This window comes from Ranitomeya variabilis, chromosome 6, assembly GCF_051348905.1.
Source record: "Ranitomeya variabilis isolate aRanVar5 chromosome 6, aRanVar5.hap1, whole genome shotgun sequence".
Taxonomy (NCBI): domain Eukaryota; kingdom Metazoa; phylum Chordata; class Amphibia; order Anura; family Dendrobatidae; genus Ranitomeya; species Ranitomeya variabilis.
The window spans coordinates 29,255,042-29,275,673 of NC_135237.1; the positions used below are offsets into that span (position 1 = coordinate 29,255,042).

Genomic DNA, 20,632 nt, shown 5'->3' on the forward strand with positions numbered 1-20,632 from the left:
TTTGCTATCATTTTTGTCCAGCTTGTACTAAATGTGATTCCTGACCTTGCTGGAAGCTCTAGTGGGCTGGTGTTCTCCCCCCGGGCCGTTAGACGGTTCGGGGGTTCTTGAATTTCCAGTGTGGATATTTTTGATAGGATTTTTTGCTGACCATATAAGTTATCTTTCTATATTCTGCTATTAGCTAGTGGGCCTCTCTTTGCTAAATTCCTAGCTCATTCTTATGTTTGTCTTTTCCTCTTACCTCACCGTTATTATTTGTGGGGGGCTTTTATCCAACTTTTTGGGGTATTTCCTCTGGAGGCAAGAAAGGTCTTTCTTTTCCCTTCTAGGGGTAGTTAGCTCTCCGGCTGGCGCGAGACGTCTAGGATCAACGTAGGAACGTTCCCCGGCTGCTGGTATTTGTGGTGCTAGGATTAGTTATATGGTCAGCCCAGTTACCACTGCCCTATGAGCTGGTTTTCTGTATTTACTGACAGCATTATTCCTGAGACCCTCTGCCATTGGGGTCATAACAGCACACCCCATAGTCCTCCAAATAGTATAATGCAGCCCCACATGAATATAATGCAGCCCCTAAGGAGTATAATGCAACCCCTATAGGAGTATAATGCAGCCCCCACAGGAGAATAATGCAGCCCCTACAGGAGTATAATGCAGCCCCACATGAATATAATGCAGCCCCTAAGGAGTATAATGCAGCCCCCATAGCAATATAATGCAGCCCCATAGTAGAATAATGCAGTCTTCACATGAGAATAATGCAGCCCCTACAGGATTATAATGCAGCGCTTACAGGAGTATAATGCAGCCCCATAGGAGAATAATGCAGCCCCCACAGGAGAATAATGCAGCCAACGCAGGAGTATAATGTAGCCCCCACAGGAGTATAATGCAGCCCAACAGGAGTGTAATGCAGCCCTCTCAGGAGTATAATGCAGCCCCATAGTATAATGCACCCCATAGTATAATGCAACCTCCCATAAATATAATGCAGCCCCCATAGGAGTATAATGCAGCCCCGTAGGAATGTAATGCAGCCTAATAGGAGTATAATGCAGCCCCGTAGGAATATACTGCACCCCATAGGAGTATAATGCAGTTCCCACAGTATTATGGCCATCACGTACTCATTGATTTAAAAAATAAATCAGTACAATACTCACCTCTTCTTGTTCCCTGGCTGCAGCGTATCTCTTCATCAGCTCCACTCCGATACAGTGGAATGCGCGATGTGGGGCGGGAGATACTGTCACCAGGCTCCCCTGACTTAAGGGCCCCATAGCAGCCTCATGGTCTGCCGCTATTAGTGGCACTCCCCAGACTGGAGGCCCCTGGGGAAGAGGAGGCACTAGGCAGATGCCTAGTCTGTCTGCCCCTAACGCTGGCCCTGCACACATACAATACGCATGCCCTCCACTATTCAATTTATGTATCAGAAACAAATAGCAAAATAAAAGACCTATCACACCGAAAAAAAACTGCGTATTTAGTAAAGTGTTTTATTTTAGTTTTGTACATTTTTGTTATACTTTTTGTACAACTTACTCCTATTAAATATTAGACGGGGAATAAAATACATAGTATATTTCCTTAAAGAAAGTCATGATGAGGCAGTCTAAGGTGTCTTGGATAAAATCAGTATACACAAACAACATAAGAAAATTCAGTAAAAAATTACGCTCATATATAAGTAACAGATTTTTTTTTCTTAAAGGGACATCCAGGCGGGGGCCAACCTCTCATTTAATCGACAGTTCTATGATGAACATTGGTCAAAACATCGGGTGGTTACTTGTCTTGACTGGTCGCTGCAGGTACAACAGATAAGTAATAATAACATGTGTGCGGTCACATTTATGGACAATAAAGTCTAGTGGAACAGCTCCTCAGAGTGTGGAGAAAGGGACAGCAGTAAAGATGGAAACATGAAAATCCAGAGTTTCCGAATTAAATGTTTAAAAACTGCATATGCATATTAATTACAGGTGTCATCCATCTATGCAAAAAGCACATCTGTCCTTTCTTCTTTTTTTTTCTCCCCTCCATCTTTGGCTCTTTTATATATGCATTCTGCATTATTTCCTTCCTTCTTTCCCTCACTCTATTGCACTCAAGTGTTTTACAACCCTGTACAACCATATAAACTTTCCTCCAGCATTCCTTTTTCATCACTTCTTCCATTTTGCTGTATTCATTCATTTGCATTTTCATATTTTCCTTTCTTCCTCCTTCCGTCCTTCTTTCTTTCCTTTCTTCTTTTTACCTTTGATCTAACGAATCACAATAAAATCCATCTCTCAAGCACATTGTTCACTATGACTACCTTCTTTTCTCTTTCTTTTTCTTATTTCCTACCTTCCATTTTATTTATGTTTCTTTCCATCCTTCATTCCTTCCTTTCATCAATCCATTTTTCCTTTCTTCTATTTTTTACTCTCTTTTTCCTTCTTTCTTTCCTTCTCTCTTTCTTTCTCCTTCTTTTTCTTCCTTCCTTCTCTTCTTTGTTGCTTTCTGTTTTTTTTTCCCTACTTCCTTTTTTCTTTACTTGCTGCTTCTTTCTTTTTCTTTCTCCTTATTTCTTTATTTTTGTCAAGCTAACTTCATTCCTTCCTTTCATCCGTCTTTCCTTTCTTTCGTTTCTTTTCGTCTTTTGTTTCTTACTTTCTCTTCCTTTTTGTCTTTCTTTCTCCTTATTTTTCTTTTTATCTTCTTTCCTTCCGTTCTTCCAGTTGTGATGAAGTCCATCTCTCGTGCCCATAGCTCACTTTATACTTTATCTGTCTTCTGTTCCATCCATGTTCCAGTATCCAGAACTAATGGTGGCATCTTATAATAATAATGAAGACGCTCCTCATGAACCTGATGGTGTTGCTTTAGTGTGGAACATGAAGTTCAAGAAAACCACACCAGAATATGTATTTCATTGTCAGGTGAGGCCACATTGTGTTATATTAGATAGATAGATAATAGATAGATAGATAGATAGATAGATAGATAGATAGATAGATAGATAGATAGATAGATAGATGATGGATAGATAGATAATAGATAGATAATAGATAATGGATAGATACTGTAGATAATAGATAGATAGATAGATAGATAGATAGATAATAGATAGATAACAGATAGGTAGATAGATAATAGATAGATAGATAATAGATAGATAACAGTTAGATAATAGATAGATAACAGATAGATAATAGATAGATAGATAATAGATAGATAACATATAGATAATAGATAGATAATGGATAGATAATAGATAGATAGATCACAGATAGATAATAGATAGATAACAGATAGATAGATAGATAGATAGATAATAGATAGATAATAGATAGATGATAGATAGATAGATAGATAGATAGATAGATAGATAGATAGATAGATAACAGATAGATAATAGATAGATAATGGATAGATAGTAGATAGATAATAGATAGATAACAGATAGATAATAGATAGATAGATAATAGATAGATAGATAATAGATAGATAATAGATATATAGATAGATAGATAATAGATAGATAGATAGATAGATAGATAGATAGATAACAGATAGATAATAGATAGATAATGGATAGATAGTAGATAGATAATAGATAGATAACAGATAGATAATAGATAGATAGATAATAGATAGATAGATAATAGATAGATAATAGATATATAGATAGATAGATAATAGATAGATAGATAGATAGATAGATAGATAGATAGATAGATAGATAATAGCTATGTGTTTCACAGAACTATTTTATTACATGGTCTATTTTTATCCCTCTCATTATGAAGCCTGCGGAGGTTTAAGAATATTTGCTTCCTGTTTGTGCCGCCTCCCGGTTGAGGTTGCTGCTGGTTACCATAGTCACCATAGTAACCGGAGGCCTGCGGATTACCAGTAGATTTTCCAAGCCTCCCGCGTCCCATTCGCACACACTACATTACTCCTCTTCTATCTGTCTCACAGCATTTCTGATCAAATCTGACTTGTACACTGCGGGATGACGTCGGCCACATCCCACGCCAATGTTCTTGACAGCGTTCTTTATTCTTTTTGCATATAGTGGCCGTGTTACTACAGTATATTAAATTAACAACTGACCCACTAGACTAGTTATCAGAGCTAATGCCATGTAAATAGGGATGGAATATCAGTAATTGCGGGAGGATGCACAGAGCACATACGTATTTCAGGGCCTTTTATCTGAGAAGCCTCCACCATCCATATTTGTTCTTTTCAACCAATTGTTGAACTCACCGTGGAACTGTGAGGACCCTATGCTCATTTTTTCACAGCTAAACAGAGCCTAAAGTCACCCAGATCACCGGCCAGAAGAGGTTTGCACCCCTAATTGTCAAAGTGGCTACGACCATTGTCCATATTTTTGGCCCAGAGGCCCTTTGATGGTGCTTTGACTTGATTACCAACAGGCCCAGTTATGGTGGGACAGTTAGAGGAGGCAAAACCTTACTAAAAAGTAGATGTTTTGGGAGCGATCTATTTCTAAGCCAGGGCCTAAATATCCAGAATTTTACTTGTGTATGTTAGTAACTATGCTTTGATAGTGCCATGTTGGCTGAAACATGAAAGTGCCATGATCAGAATATTCCTTGGGAAGGGCGGGTCACCTCATATGATTATTAGACAGTTAGCTCAGGTTAGGTGAGCCAGGCGTGTTCTTGTAATGTGAAACCAACCTTAATGATGATGCTTACGTTTATGGGATGGGAATTCCTACACCGTGTTCCAAATTGTTATGTAAATTGGATTTAAGTGTCATAAAGATTTAATTGTTTTGTTTTTCAAATAAACTCATGGATGGTATTGTGTCTCAGGGCTCAATGGATCACTGAAATCAATCGCAAACACATGTGATAATTCGTTTTCCAGATGATTCTAATTAAAGGAAAACTACTGAAAAATGATGTTCCACATTATTAAGCAGGCCACATTTTTCAAGTAACATGGGAAAGAAAAAGGATCTCTCTGCCGAAAGGCATCAAATAGTGCAATGCCTTGGTCAAGGGATGAAAACATTAGATATTTCCCGAAAACTTAAGCGTGATCATCGTACTGTTAAGTGATTTGTGGCTGAATCTGAACACAGACGTGTTCGTGCTGATAAAGGCATAATGAGGAAGGTTTCTGCCAGGCAAGTTCATCGGATTAAGAGAGCAGCTGCTAAAAAGCCATGGCAATACTGGAGTCCCTTGAACCTCTAGGTGTAGGATCCTTCAAAGGCTTGCTGTGGTGCATAAACCTACTATTTGGCCACCTCAAAACAGTGTTCACAAGCAGAAATGGTTGCAGTGGGCCCAGACATACATGGAGACTAATTTCCAAACAGACTTGTTTACTGATGAGTGTCAAGCAACCCTGGATGGTCCAGATGGATGGAGTAGTGGATGGTTGGTGGATGGCCACCATGTCCCAAGAAGGCTGGGACGTCAGCAAGGAGGTGGAGGAGTCATGTTTTGGGCCGCAATCATGGGGAAACAGCTGATAGGGCCCTTTAAGGTTCCTGAAGGTGTGAAAATGACCTCTGCAAAGTATATAGAGTTTCTGACTGACAACTTTCTTCCATGGTATAAAAAGCAGAAACGTGCCTTCAGGAGCAAAATCATCTTCATGCTGACAATGCCCCATCTCATGCTGCAAAGAAAACCTCTGAGTCATTGGCTGCTATGGGCATAAAAGGAGATAAACTCATGGTGTGGCCACCATCTTCCCCTGACCACAACCCTATAGAGAACCTTTGGAGTATCATCAAGCAAAAGATCTATGAGGGTGGGAGGCCGTTCACATCAAAACAGCAGCTCTGGGAGGCAAAGAAATACAAGCAGAAACTCTCCAAAAACTCACAAGTTCAATGGATGCAAGAATTGTGAAGGTGATACCAAAGAAGGGTCCTATGTTAACATGTAACTTGGCCTGTTAGGAGGTTTTGGAGTTAAATAGCTTTTTTGTTCAGTGAATGTGACCTCCTAATGCTGAAAATTCCACAAATGAGCATTTTCAGTTTTTTAAAACATATCAAGTGTTTAGAAATTCTACTGTGCCTAATAATTTGGAACAGTGCATTGTGAGTTTTTATTCATTTTGGAGATTATACTGTTATCATTGGGAGGTTTCTTCAATAAAATTCGATGTATACTCTTAACGGGTGATGACTTTTATTAGACTGACTGTCATCTGCACCGACCATTTAGGAAAATCCGAGAAAAATATCATTTGCATAATAATTTGGAACATGGTGTAGAAGCTGTGCGTCACATATGTCCACCTCTGGACCTATCCTTAGACTGTGAGATTTAGCGTGTGAGCAGCTCTTAATAGGGCTTCCATGGAGAAGGCTTAGCACTAGCATCTCTGTCTATCAGCTCCAAGGGGTTGTTCTGGTCTTTACTATTTACTATTGGGCCTCTTGGTTGGGTCCATGGAATGACAGTCGATTGAGCTGGCTGAGGGTAGTCAGAAAGATCCGTAAATACCAGGAGGCCAAGGACGGGAACAGAATCATCAGGCTGAAGGATAGTCAAAACATGGTTCGAGGTCAAAAACGGAATATAACAGGCTTAAAAAGAGCTCAAAAAGAGCTCAAAAAGTGTGGCTGAACCTATTCACATATAAACCATAACTGGCAACTCCCAGCAGTATGCTGGGAGTTTAAATGGGGTGTGGTGATGTCCCATTGGCCACAGCAGGGAGCTGATTACTCCTGCTTGACAGCATACACACCCATTCTGCCAGACTAGGTGGTACTACTACAGGACCCAGCCACCATAGTATCTCTGGTTGGACAGAGGCTGAGTCCCTCAGAGTTTCTGGGCCCGGTGTCTCCTAGTCAGCACTTCTCAAATAATTAATAGAGAAGCAACTGGCGACAGAAATAGATGTTGCAGGTACAGGTAAAGATGATGTCAAGAGTCCATTTACGGCATTGTTTCCTTTTATGCCAAATGTTCCACAATATCCAAGTTGGCAAATCTCCTATGGTGCCATGAAGACTTCCAAAAACTAGCCATTCCAGAAGATTTCTTGCACCCCATGAGTGTCAGGGAGGAGGACACTGAGGAGTGAAGATCTTGGATTATAGTAGTCAACTGGGTGGAGCACAGGAGTGCAGATGTGGTCCATAGAACTGGTATGGACATGGCCAATAATTTGGGAACGCAATGCACCCCAAGGCTTCGCCTCCCAAGTGCCAAAGGTGGCAAATATGATTGTTGCCCTGATCTCACAGAATCCAAGAATCTGGGTCCAGTACTGAACCTGTAATACAGCTCCCTCAATTAACATAGTACACCACCCTCCTGGATGATCTGAGGTCCTCAGAAGCCTCTCCAACTAGACTTCTTCTAGTTTATGGATGTCATGTTAATGATTGGGCAGAGTATGACATCGGGAGCCTCCATAAATCCTCTGATTATAACTCACCCCTCCCCCACTGTAACCTATTATAACATAGTGTGCACTTGTAGTACATTCATGACGATATTATTGAAAGCCAGTGGAGCGAGAACTTGAGATCCCGTGAAAGCCTTCTGCGCACATAGTAGGTGTTGATATCCATCTGAGAACATAGCAGAAATAGGATTACATTATTATTTTTTTTGCCATGAGTCTCGGTGAAGAATTATGTGTGTTTTCTTAATGACAAGAGGGCTGACTCACTTGTGTGGTTTGTTTGGCGTTGCCCCGAGATTTTACATTTCATCGCTTTTCATAGTATTTTTTTTTCGGTAATCTAGGCTCCTTTGCCAAAAGGAGAAGATTTAGGTAATTGAAGCCTGTTTGCCTTGTGTTAGTCGTAGTCAAAAGAGATTAGTTACAGGTGTTCCTTAATGAAGTTGGCAGGGCGCTCCTCGTCCAAGGTCATTGACACCTTTCTTGTGATGTGTTCGGAGGCCCGCAGCTGAAACGCTTGCCACCCTGCCAGGTTCTTAAAGGAGTTTTCTACTCCAGGATATGATGAAAACCCGTGCCTTTAAATTTCTACCACTTATAAGATTTCTGCTTTTTGTCAGTGAATAGGAATATTATTCCTTAAAGGGTCACCGTAATGTCAAACAAGTTGATCTTGTTTGGTAGATAATGTGATAAATAGTCAATCTACCATTTATTAAAAAAATTAGTCCATAATATCATTAAAAAAATCGCTCCACACTGCTGGCCGCTAGGTGTCTTCCTGCGGTATAACTTGCCGTTCTCTGTCAAGTGTAATCTGTCACTAGCAGAAGAGATATTGGGATGGATTACGGGGGTTTTGTGTCTACAGGAAGTGGAGGCGTGGTCTTTATATCTCCACAGGAAGTGGAGGCGTGGTCTTTATATCTCCACAGGAAGTGGAGGCGTGGTCTTTATATCTCCACAGGAAGTGGAGGAGTGGTCTTTATGTAGAGGAAGTTTAGGCGTGGTTCTTATCTCTCCACAGGAAGTGGAGGCGTGGTCTTTATCTCTCTACAGGAAGTGGAGGAGTGTTTTTTGTCTAGAGGAAGCGGAGGCATGGTCTTTATATCTCCACAGGAAGTGGAGGAATGGTCTTTGTCTACAGGAAGTGTAGGCATGGTCTTTATATCTCCACAGGAAGTGGAGGAGTGGTCTTTATTTCTCTAGGGGAAGCGGAGGCGTGGTCTTTATTTCTCTACAGAAAGTGGAGGTGTGATCTTTATCTCTAAAGGAAGTGGAGGAGTGGCCTGTATCTCACTACAGGATATGGAGAAGTGGTCTGTATCTGTCTACAGGACGGGGAGGAGTGGCCTTTATCACTCTACAGGAAGTGACGGTGTGGCCTTTATCTCACTACAGGACGTGGAGGCGTGGTCTTTATCTCTCTACAGATTGTGGAGGCGTGGTCTTTATCTCTCCACAGGAAGTGGTGCAGGTTTTTGACTCTTTACAGGAAGTAGGGGCGTGGTCTTTGAAATTTGGGCATGGTCTTTATCGCTGTACAGGAAACAGAAGCATGGTCTTTATCTCTGTACAGGAAACAGAAGCATGATCTTTATCTCGGTACAGGAAGTAGGGGCATGGTCTTTATCGCTGTACAGGAAACAGAAGCACGATCTTTATCTCTGTTCAGGAAGTAGGGGCGTGGTCTTTATCGCTGTACAGGAAACAGAAGCATGATCTTTATCTCGGTACAGGAAGTAGGGGCGTGGTCTTTATCGCTGTACAGGAAACAGAAGCACGGTCTTTATCTCTGTTCAGGAAGTAGGGGTGTGGTCTTTATCGCTGTACAGGAAACAGAAGCACGGTCTTTATCTCTGTTCAGGAAGTAGGGGCGTGGTCTTTATCGCTGTACAGGAAACAGAAGCATGGTCGTTATCTCTGGACAGGAAGTAGGGACGTTGTCTTTATCGCTGTACAGGAAACAGAAGCATGGTCTTTATCTCTGTACAGGAAGTAGGGGCGTGGTCTTTATCGCTGTACAGGAAACATAAGCATGATCTTTATCTCTGTACAGGAAGTAGGGGCGAGGTCTTTATCGCTGTACAGGAAACAGAAGCATGGTCTTTATATCTGTACAGGAAGTAGGGGCATGTGTCATGGTTCCCAATGGTAAGGAAACATCAGAGAACTTAAACTACAGACTAGCTCCTGGGAGATGGAATCTCGAGCTGACTGTGAGCTAAACCTACCACACAACTAACAGTGGCCGGGTGGCGTACCTACGTTTTATCCCTAGACGCCTAGCGCCAGCCGGAGGACTAACTAACCCTAATAGAGGAAAAGACAGACCTGGCTTACCTCTAGGGAAATTCCCCCAAAAAGGAGACAGAAGCCCCCCACATATATTGGCGGTGAGTTCAGAGGAAAAGACATACGTAGTATGAAGGTAGGTTCAGCAAAGCGAGGTCCGCTTACTAGATAGCAAGAAGATACAATAGGGAACTTCACGGTCAGCTGAAAACCCTATTAAAATACCATCCCGAAATTACTTTAAGACTCATGTGTCAACTCATGACACCGGAGTGGCAATTTCGGCCCACAAGAGCTTCCAGCTACAGAAAAATAACATAACTGTGAACTGGAACAAAAATGCAAAACAAACTTAGGACTAAGAGTCCAACTTAGCTGATAGTAGTCTAGAAGCAGGAACATGCAACAGAAAGGCTCTGGTTACATTGATGGCCGGCACTAGAATAACTGAGCAGCAAGGCTAAATAGGATACACCCATATCCTGATGGAAACAGGTGAACAGAGAAAGTGAAGCACACAAGTCCAGTACCACCAGTGACCACCGGGGGAGCCCAAAAACCAAATTCACAACAGTACCCCCCCCTCAAGGAGGGGGCACCGAACCCTCACAAGAACCACCAGGGCGATCAGGATGAGCCCTATGAAAGGCACAGACCAAATCAGAGGCATGAACATCAGAGGTTGTCATCCAAGAATTATCCTCTTGACCGTAGCCCTTCCACTTGACCAGATACTGAAGTTTCCGTCTGGAAACACGGGAGTCCAAGATCTTCTCCACAACGTACTCCAATTCACCCTCAACCAACACCGGAGCGGGAGGCTCAACGGAAGGCACAACCGGTACCTCATACCTGCGCAATAATGACCGATGGAAGACATTATGGATAGAAAAAGATGCTGGGAGGTCCAATCGAAAGGACACGGGGTTAAGAATCTCCAAAATCTTATACGGGCCGATGAACCGAGGCTTAAACTTAGGAGAAGAAACCCTCATAGGGACAAAACGAGAAGACAACCACACCAAGTCCCCAACACGAAGACGAGGACCAACACGACGACGGCGGTTAGCAAAATGCCGAGTCTTCTCCTGGGACAACTCCAAATTGTCCACCACCTGTCCCCAAATCCGATGCAACCTATCCACCACAGTATCCACTCCAGGACAATCCGAAGACTCCACCTGACCGGAAGAAAAACGAGGATGAAACCCCGCATTGCAAAAGAAAGGAGAAACCAAAGTGGCAGAACTAGCCCGATTATTGAGGGCAAACTCCGCCAACGGCAAAAAGGCAACCCAGTCATCCTGATCCGCAGACACAAAATACCTCAAATAAGTCTCCAAGGTCTGATTAGTTCGCTCAGTCTGGCCATTAGTCTGAGGATGGAACGCAGACGAAAAAGACAAATCAATGCCCATCCTAGCACAGAACGCCCGCCAAAATCTAGACACGAACTGGGTCCCCCTGTCAGAAACGATATTCTCGGGAATACCATGCAAGCGAACCACATTTTGAAAAAACAGAGGAACCAACTCGGATGAGGAAGGTAACTTAGGCAAGAGCACCAAATGGACCATCTTTGAAAAACGGTCACACACCACCCAGATGACAGACATTTTCTGAGAAACAGGGAGATCAGAAATAAAATCCATAGAGATGTGAGTCCAAGGCCTCTTCGGAATAGGCAAAGATAACAACAATCCGCTGGCCCGAGAACAACAAGGTTTGGCCCGAGCACAAACATCACAAGACTGCACAAAAACTCGTACATCTCGAGACAGGGAAGGCCACCAGAAGGACCTAGCCACCAAATCTCTGGTACCAAAGATCCCGGGATGACCTGCCAACACAGAAGAATGAACCTCCGAGATGACTCTACTGGTCCAATCATCAGGAACAAACAGTCTACCAGGCGGGCAACGATCAGGTCTATCCGCCTGAAACTCCTGCAAAGCCCGTCGCAGGTCTGGGGAAACAGCAGATAATATCACCCCATCCTTAAGGATACCTGTAGGTTCAGAATCACCAGGGGAATCAGGCTCAAAACTCCTAGAAAGGGCATCCGCCTTCACATTTTTAGAACCTGGTAAGTATGAGACCACAAAATTAAACCGAGAGAAAAACAACGACCAGCGCGCCTGTCTAGGATTCAGGCGCCTGGCAGACTCAAGATAAATCAAATTCTTGTGATCGGTCAATACCACCACTTGATGTCTAGCCCCCTCAAGCCAATGACGCCACTCCTCAAAAGCCCACTTCATAGCCAAAAGCTCCCGATTACCAATATCATAATTTTGCTCGGCGGGCGAAAATTTTCGAGAAAAGAACGCACAAGGTCTCATCACGGAGCAGTCGGAACTTTTCTGCGACAAGACCGCCCCAGCTCCGATCTCGGAAGCATCAACCTCAACCTGAAAAGGAAGAGTAACATCAGGCTGACGCAACACAGGGGCGGAAGAAAAGCGGCGCTTAAGCTCCCGAAAGGCCTCCACAGCAGCAGGGGACCAATCAGCAACATCAGCACCCTTTTTGGTCAAATCAGTCAAAGGTTTAGCAACATCAGAAAAACCAGTTATAAATCGACGATAAAAATTAGCAAAGCCCAAAAATTTCTGAAGGCTCTTAAGAGAAGAAGGTTGCGTCCAATCACAAATAGCCCGAACCTTGACAGGATCCATCTCAATGGAAGAGGGGGAAAAAATGTACCCCAAAAAAGAAATCTTTTGAACCCCAAAAATACACTTAGAACCCTTCACACACAAGGAATTAGCCCGCAAAACCTGAAAAACCCTCCTGACCTGTTGGACATGAGAATCCCAGTCCTCCGAAAAAATCAAAATATCATCCAGATACACGATCATAAATTTATCCAAATATTCACGGAAAATGTCATGCATAAAGGACTGAAAGACTGAAGGGGCATTTGAAAGACCAAAAGGCATTACTAAATACTCAAAATGGCCCTCGGGCGTATTAAATGCGGTTTTCCACTCATCCCCCTGCTTAATTCGCACCAAATTATACGCCCCACGGAGATCAATCTTAGAGAACCACTTAGCCCCCTTTATTCGAGCAAACAAATCAGTCAGCAGTGGCAGAGGATACTGATATTTGACTGTAATTTTATTCAAGAGTCGATAATCAATACACGGCCTCAAAGAGCCATCTTTTTTAGATACAAAGAAAAAACCGGCTCCTAAGGGAGATGAAGAAGGACGAATATGTCCCTTTTCCAGGGACTCCTTAATATATTCTCGCATAGCAGCATGTTCAGGTACAGATAGATTAAATAAACGACCCTTTGGAAATGTACTGCCCGGAATCAGATCTATGGTACAATCGCAATCTCTGTGAGGAGGTAGTGAACCAAGCTTAGGCTCCTCAAAAACATCACGATAATCAGACAAAAATTCCGGAATCTCAGAGGGAATAGATGACGAAATGGAAACCAAAGGTACGTCCCCATGAGCCCCCTGACATCCCCAGCTTAATACAGACATAGCTTTCCAGTCAAGGACTGGGTTATGAGATTGCAACCATGGTAATCCGAGCACCAAAACGTCATGTAGATTGTACAACACAAGGAAGCGAATCATCTCCTGATGGTCTGGATTCATACGCATAGTCACTTGTGTCCAGTATTGTGGTTTATTACTAGCCAATGGTGTAGAGTCAATACCCTTCAGAGGTATAGGAACTTCCAGAGGCTCTAGATCAAACCCACAGCGCCTGGCAAAGGACCAATCCATTAGACTCAAAGCGGCGCCAGAGTCGACATAGGCATCCGCGGTAATTGACGATAATGAACAAATCAAGGTCACAGACAGAATAAACTTAGACTGTAAAGTGCAAATTGAAATAGACTTATCAACCTTTTTTGTACGTTTAGAGCATGCTGATATAACATGAGTTGAATCACCACAATAGAAGCACAACCCATTCTTTCGCCTAAAATTCTGCCGTTCGCTTCTAGACAGAATTCTATCACATTGCATATTTTCTGGAGCCTTCTCAGAAGACACCGCCAAATGGTGCACAGGTTTGCGCTCCCGCAAACGCCGATCAATCTGAATAGCCATTGTCATGGACTCATTCAGACCTGTAGGTGCAGGGAACCCCACCATAACATCTTTAATGGCATCAGAGAGACCCTCTCTGAAATTCGCCGCCAGGGCGCACTCATTCCACTGAGTAAGCACAGACCATTTACGAAATTTTTGGCAGTATATTTCAGCTTCATCTTGCCCTTGAGATAGGGCCATCAAGGCTTTTTCAGCCTGAATCTCTAAGTTAGGTTCCTCATAAAGCAACCCCAAAGCCAGAAAAAACGCATCCACATTGAGCAACGCAGGATCCCCGGGTGCCAATGCAAATGCCCAGTTTTGAGGGTCACCCCGCAGCAAGGAAATTACTATCTTAACCTGCTGTGCGGGATCTCCAGCGGAGCGAGATCTCAGGGAAAGAAATAATTTACAATTATTTTTGAAATTCAGGAAACGAGATCTATCCCCGGAGAAAAATTCTGGTATAGGAATTCTAGGTTCAGATATAGGAGCATGAATAACAAAATCCTGTAAATTTTGAACCTTCATAGCATGATTATTCAAACCTGTAGCCATACTCTGAGGATCCATTTTAATCAGGTGAGATCAGAGCCATTCAAGGATTAGAAGGAGAGAGAGAGACAAAGGCTGCAATTAGAGCAGAAATGCAACTGAGTCAACTAAAAAGCAAGCTCAGAAGGAAAAAAAAAAAAAAATCTGCAGACTTCTTTTTCTCTCCTTTCTTCTGCCAACGGTTTTAACCCTTGGCCGGCCATACTGTCATGGTTCCCAATGGCAAGGAAACGTCAGAGAACTTAAACTACAGACTAGCTCCTGGGAGATGGAATCTCGAGCTGACCGTGAGCTAAACCTACCACACAACTAACAGTGGCCGGGTGGCGTACCTACGTTTTATCCCTAGACGCCTAGCGCCAGCCGGAGGACTAACTAACCCTAATAGAGGAAAAGAGAGACCTGGCTTACCTCTAGGGAAATTCCCCCAAAAAGGAGACAGAAGCCCCCCACATATATTGGCGGTGAGTTCAGAGGAAAAGACATACGTAGTATGAAGGTAGGTTCAGCAAAGCGAGGTCCGCTTACTAGATAGCAAGAAGATACAATAGGGAACTTCACGGTCAGCTGAAAACCCTATTAAAATACCATCCCGAAATTACTTTAAGACTCATGTGTCAACTCATGACACCGGAGTGGCAATTTCGGCCCACAAGAGCTTCCAGCTACAGAAAAATAACATAACTGTGAACTGGAACAAAAATGCAAAACAAACTTAGGACTAAGAGTCCAACTTAGCTGATAGTAGTCTAGAAGCAGGAACATGCAACAGAAAGGCTCTGGTTACATTGATGGCCGGCACTAGAATAACTGAGCAGCAAGGCTAAATAGGATACACCCATATCCTGATGGAAACAGGTGAACAGAGAAAGTGAAGCACACAAGTCCAGTACCACCAGTGACCACCGGGGGAGCCCAAAAACCAAATTCACAACAGGCATGGTCTTTATCGCTGTACAGGAAACAATCATGGTCGTTTTCTCTGTACAGGAAGTAGGGGCGAGGTCTTTATCGCTGTACAGGAAACAGAAGCACGGTCTTTATCTCTGTACAGGAAGTAGGGGCGTGGTCTTTATCGCTGTACAGGAAACAGAAGCATGGTCTTTATATCTGTACAGGAAGTAGGGGCGTGGTCTTTATTTCTCTGCTGGAAGTGTGGGCGGGTCTTTCTCTTTCTACAGGAAGTGTGGGAGAGACTTTGTCTTTTTACTCCTACTCTCCTGATGCTCAAACTGTATTTTGGCAAAACAGAGAGACGGGCTGTAAATTCCAGATGGACAAGCTATTGGACAATGGCAAGAGTAATATTTCTGGAAAGGGAGAGAATGAAAGTTACAGACTTATAGTACTGGTAGAAAGCTGAGTAAAGGGGTTGTCTGCAGTCACTCTGTGTGACTGCAATGTTATGACTCCACCCAGCACATGCACTGCGCTGTGGGGATTCACTGGTTTCAGACCAGGGAGCAGAGGGTATGTACAACTTATACATACCCCCGGCCAGTGGGCGTGGCCTCGCTCTCCATACACTTGTATTGAGCCAAGGCCGCACCCTAGAGACGTGGATAAAGAAAAAACCTAGCACTCAACTTGATGTGTGTGTGAACTTTTATTTGTAGTACCCAATATTGGGTACTACAAATAAAAGTTCACACACGCATCAAGTTGAGTGCTAGGTTTTTTCTTTATCTGATTTAAGGTGTGGGAGCCTACCTTAGCACCATTCATACAGTAGTGCACACGGTTTTTTCACTAGAGACGTGGATGGCCAGTGGGTGTGTCCAACCAAAGGGTGTGGCCTCTCTGTTGTGAGTTTGGTTTTTGGGCTCCCCCGGTGGTCACTGGTGGTACTGGACTGTGTGCTTCATTTTCTCTGTTCACCTGTTTCCATCAGGATATGGGTGTATCCTATTTAGCCTTGCTGCTCAGTTATTCTAGTGCCGGCCATCAATGTAACCAGAGCCTTTCTGTTGCATGTTCCTGCTTCTAGACTACTATCAGCTAAGTTGGACTCTTAGTCCTAAGTTTGTTTTGCATTTTTGTTCCAGTTCGCAGTTATGTTATTTTTCTGTAGCTGGAAGCTCTTGTGGGCCGAAATTGCCACTCCGGTGTCATGAGTTGACACATGAGTCTTAAAGTAATTTCGGGATGGTATTGTAATAGGGTTTTCAGCTGACCGTGAAGTTCCCTATTGTATCTTCTTGCTATCTAGTAAGCGGACCTCGCTTTGCTGAACCTACCTTCATACTGCGTATGTCTTTTCCTCTGAACTCACCGTCAATATATGTGGGGGGCTTCTGTCTCCTTTTTGGGGGAATTTCCCTAGAGGTAAGCCAGGTCTCTCTTTTCCTCTATTAGGGTTAGTTAGTCCTCCGGCTGGCGCTAGGCGTCTAGGGATAAAGCGTAGGTACGCCACCCGGCCACTGTTAGTTGTGTGGTAGGTTTAGCTCACGGTCAGCTCGAGATTCCATCACCCAAGAGCTGTTCTGTTATTTATGTTCTCTGACGTTCCCTTGCCATTGGGAACCATGACAGTATGGCCGGCCCAGTGTTAAAACCGTTGGCAGAAGAAAGGAGAGAAAAAGAAGTCTGCAGATTTTTTTTTTTCTTTTTCCTCTGAGCTTGCTCTATAGTTGACTTAGTTGCATTTCTGCTCTAATTGCAGCCTTTGTCTCTCTCTCTCCTTCTAATCCTTGAATGGCTCTGATCTCACCTGATTAAAATGGATCCTCAGAGTTTGGCTACAGGTTTGAATAATCTTGCTACGAAGGTTCAAAATTTACAGGATTTTGTTATTCATGCTCCTATATCTGAACCTAGAATTTCTATACCAGAATTTTTCTCCGGGGATAGATCTCGTTTCCTGAATTTCAAAAATAATTGTAAATTATTTCTTTCCCTGAGATCTCGCTCCGCTGGAGATCCCGCACAGCAGGTTAGGATAGTAATTTCCTTGCTGCGGGGTGACCCTCAAGACTGGGCATTTGCATTGGCACCCGGGGATCCTGCGTTGCTCAATGTGGATGCGTTTTTTCTGGCTTTGGGGTTGCTTTATGAGGAACCTAACTTAGAGATTCAGGCTGAAAAAGCCTTGATGGCCCTATCTCAAGGGCAAGATGAAGCTGAAATATACTGCCAAAAATTTCGTAAATGGTCTGTGCTTACTCAGTGGAATGAGTGCGCCCTGGCGGCGAATTTCAGAGAGGGTCTCTCTGATGCCATTAAAGATGTTATGGTGGGGTTCCCTGCACCTACAGGTCTGAATGAGTCCATGACAATGGCTATTCAGATTGATCGGCGTTTGCGGGAGCGCAAACCTGTGCACCATTTGGCGGTGTCTTCTGAGAAGGCTCCAGTAAATATGCAATGTGATAGAATTCTGTCCAGAAGCGAACGGCAGAATTTTAGGCGAAAGAATGGGTTGTGCTTCTATTGTGGTGATTCAACTCATGTTATATCAGCATGCTCTAAACGTACAAAAAAGGTTGATAAGTCTATTTCAATTGGCACTTTACAGTCTAAGTTTATTCTGTCTGTGACCTTGATTTGTTCATTATCGTCAATTACCGCGGATGCCTATGTCGACTCTGGCGCCGCTTTGAGTCTAATGGATTGGTCCTTTGCCAGGCGCTGTGGGTTTGATCTAGAGCCTCTGGAAGTTCCTATACCTCTGAAGGGTATTGACTCTACACCATTGGCTAGTAATAAACCACAATACTGGACACAAGTGACTATGCGTATGAATCCAGACCATCAGGAGATGATTCGCTTCCTTGTGTTGTACAATCTACATGACGTTTTGGTGCTCGGATTACCATGGTTGCAATCTCATAACCCAGTCCTTGACTGGAAAGCTATGTCTGTATTAAGCTGGGGATGTCAGGGGGCTCATGGGGACGTACCTTTGGTTTCCATTTCGTCATCTATTCCCTCTGAGATTCCGGAATTTTTGTCTGATTATCGTGATGTTTTTGAGGAGCCTAAGCTTGGTTCACTACCTCCTCACAGAGATTGCGATTGTACCATAGATCTGATTCCGGGCAGTACATTTCCAAAGGGTCGTTTATTTAATCTATCTGTACCTGAACATGCTGCTATGCGAGAATATATTAAGGAGTCCCTGGAAAAGGGACATATTCGTCCTTCTTCATCTCCCTTAGGAGCCGGTTTTTTCTTTGTATCTAAAAAAGATGGCTCTTTGAGGCCGTGTATTGATTATCGACTCTTGAATAAAATTACAGTCAAATATCAGTATCCTCTGCCACTGCTGACTGATTTGTTTGCTCGAATAAAGGGGGCTAAGTGGTTCTCTAAGATTGATCTCCGTGGGGCGTATAATTTGGTGCGAATTAAGCAGGGGGATGAGTGGAAAACCGCATTTAATACGCCCGAGGGCCATTTTGAGTATTTAGTAATGCCTTTTGGTCTTTCAAATGCCCCTTCAGTCTTTCAGTCCTTTATGCATGACATTTTCCGTGAATATTTGGATAAATTTATGATCGTGTATCTGGATGATATTTTGATTTTTTCGGAGGACTGGGATTCTCATGTCCAACAGGTCAGGAGGGTTTTTCAGGTTTTGCGGGCTAATTCCTTGTGTGTGAAGGGTTCTAAGTGTATTTTTGGGGTTCAAAAGATTTCTTTTTTGGGGTACATTTTTTCCCCCTCTTCCATTGAGATGGATCCTGTCAAGGTTCGGGCTATTTGTGATTGGACGCAACCTTCTTCTCTTAAGAGCCTTCAGAAATTTTTGGGCTTTGCTAATTTTTATCGTCGATTTATAACTGGTTTTTCTGATGTTGCTAAACCTTTGACTGATTTGACCAAAAAGGGTGCTGATGTTGCTGATTGGTCCCCTGCTGCTGTGGAGGCCTTTCGGGAGCTTAAGCGCCGCTTTTCTTCCGCCCCTGTGTTGCGTCAGCCTGATGTTACTCTTCCTTTTCAGGTTGAGGTTGATGCTTCCGAGATCGGAGCTGGGGCGGTCTTGTCGCAGAAAAGTTCCGACTGCTCCGTGATGAGACCTTGTGCGTTCTTTTCTCGAAAATTTTCGCCCGCCGAGCAAAATTATGATATTGGTAATCGGGAGCTTTTGGCTATGAAGTGGGCTTTTGAGGAGTGGCGTCATTGGCTTGAGGGGGCTAGACATCAAGTGGTGGTATTGACCGATCACAAGAATTTGATTTATCTTGAGTCTGCCAGGCGCCTGAATCCTAGACAGGCGCGCTGGTCGTTGTTTTTCTCTCGGTTTAATTTTGTGGTCTCATACTTACCAGGTTCTAAAAATGTGAAGGCGGATGCCCTTTCTAGGAGTTTTGAGCCTGATTCCCCTGGTGATTCTGAACCTACAGGTATCCTTAAGGATGGGGTGATATTATCTGCTGTTTCCCCAGACCTGCGACGGGCTTTGCAGGAGTTTCAGGCGGATAGACCTGATCGTTGCCCGCCTGGTAGACTGTTTGTTCCTGATGATTGGACCAGTAGAGTCATCTCGGAGGTTCATTCTTCTGTGTTGGCAGGTCATCCCGGGATCTTTGGTACCAGGGATTTGGTGGCTAGGTCCTTCTGGTGGCCTTCCCTGTCTCGAGATGTACGAGTTTTTGTGCAGTCTTGTGATGTTTGTGCTCGGGCCAAACCTTGTTGTTCTCGGGCTAGCGGATTGTTGTTATCTTTGCCTATTCCGAAGAGGCCTTGGACTCACATCTCTATGGATTTTATTTCTGATCTCCCTGTTTCTCAGAAAATGTCTGTCATCTGGGTGGTGTGTGACCGTTTTTCAAAGATGGTTCATTTGGTGCCCTTGCCTAAGTTGCCTTCCTCATCCGAGTTGGTTCCTCTGTTTTTTCAAAATGTGGTTCGCTTGCATGGTATTCCGGAGAATATCGTTTCTGACAGGGGGACCCAGTTCGTGTCTAGATTTTGGCGGGCGTTCTGTGCTAGGATGGGCATTGATTTGTCTTTTTCGTCTGCGTTCCATCCTCAGACTAATGGCCAGACTGAGCGAACTAATCAGACCTTGGAGACTTATTTGAGGTGTTTTGTGTCTGCGGATCAGGATGACTGGGTTACCTTTTTGCCGTTGGTGGAGTTTGCCCTCAATAATCGGGCTAGTTCTGCCACTTTGGTTTCTCCTTTCTTTTGCAATTCGGGGTTTCATCCTCGTTTTTCTTCCGGTCAGGTGGAGTCTTCGGATTGTCCTGGAGTGGATACTGTGGTGGATAGGTTGCATCGGATTTGGGGACAGGTGGTGGACAATTTGGAGTTGTCCCAGGAGAAGACTCGGCATTTTGCTAACCGCCGTCGTCGTG

At 43.6% G+C, this 20,632-nt stretch overlaps 1 protein-coding gene across 5 annotated transcripts in view; it reads left to right on the top strand.

Annotated features, from left to right (window-relative positions):
• DYNC1I1 (dynein cytoplasmic 1 intermediate chain 1) overlaps positions 1-20,632 on the top strand; it is a 481,016-nt gene that overhangs the window by 270,690 nt on the left and 189,694 nt on the right. For 4 of the 5 annotated variants that reach the window (XM_077268126.1, XM_077268125.1, XM_077268127.1 and 1 more), the window contains 2 exons: positions 1,718-1,817; positions 2,808-2,933. In XM_077268126.1, coding sequence (XP_077124241.1) covers positions 1,718-1,817; positions 2,808-2,933 — 226 coding nt within the window. The remainder of the gene's footprint in view (positions 1-1,717; positions 1,818-2,807; positions 2,934-20,632) is intronic. The other variant, XM_077268129.1, reaches the window with a different exon arrangement.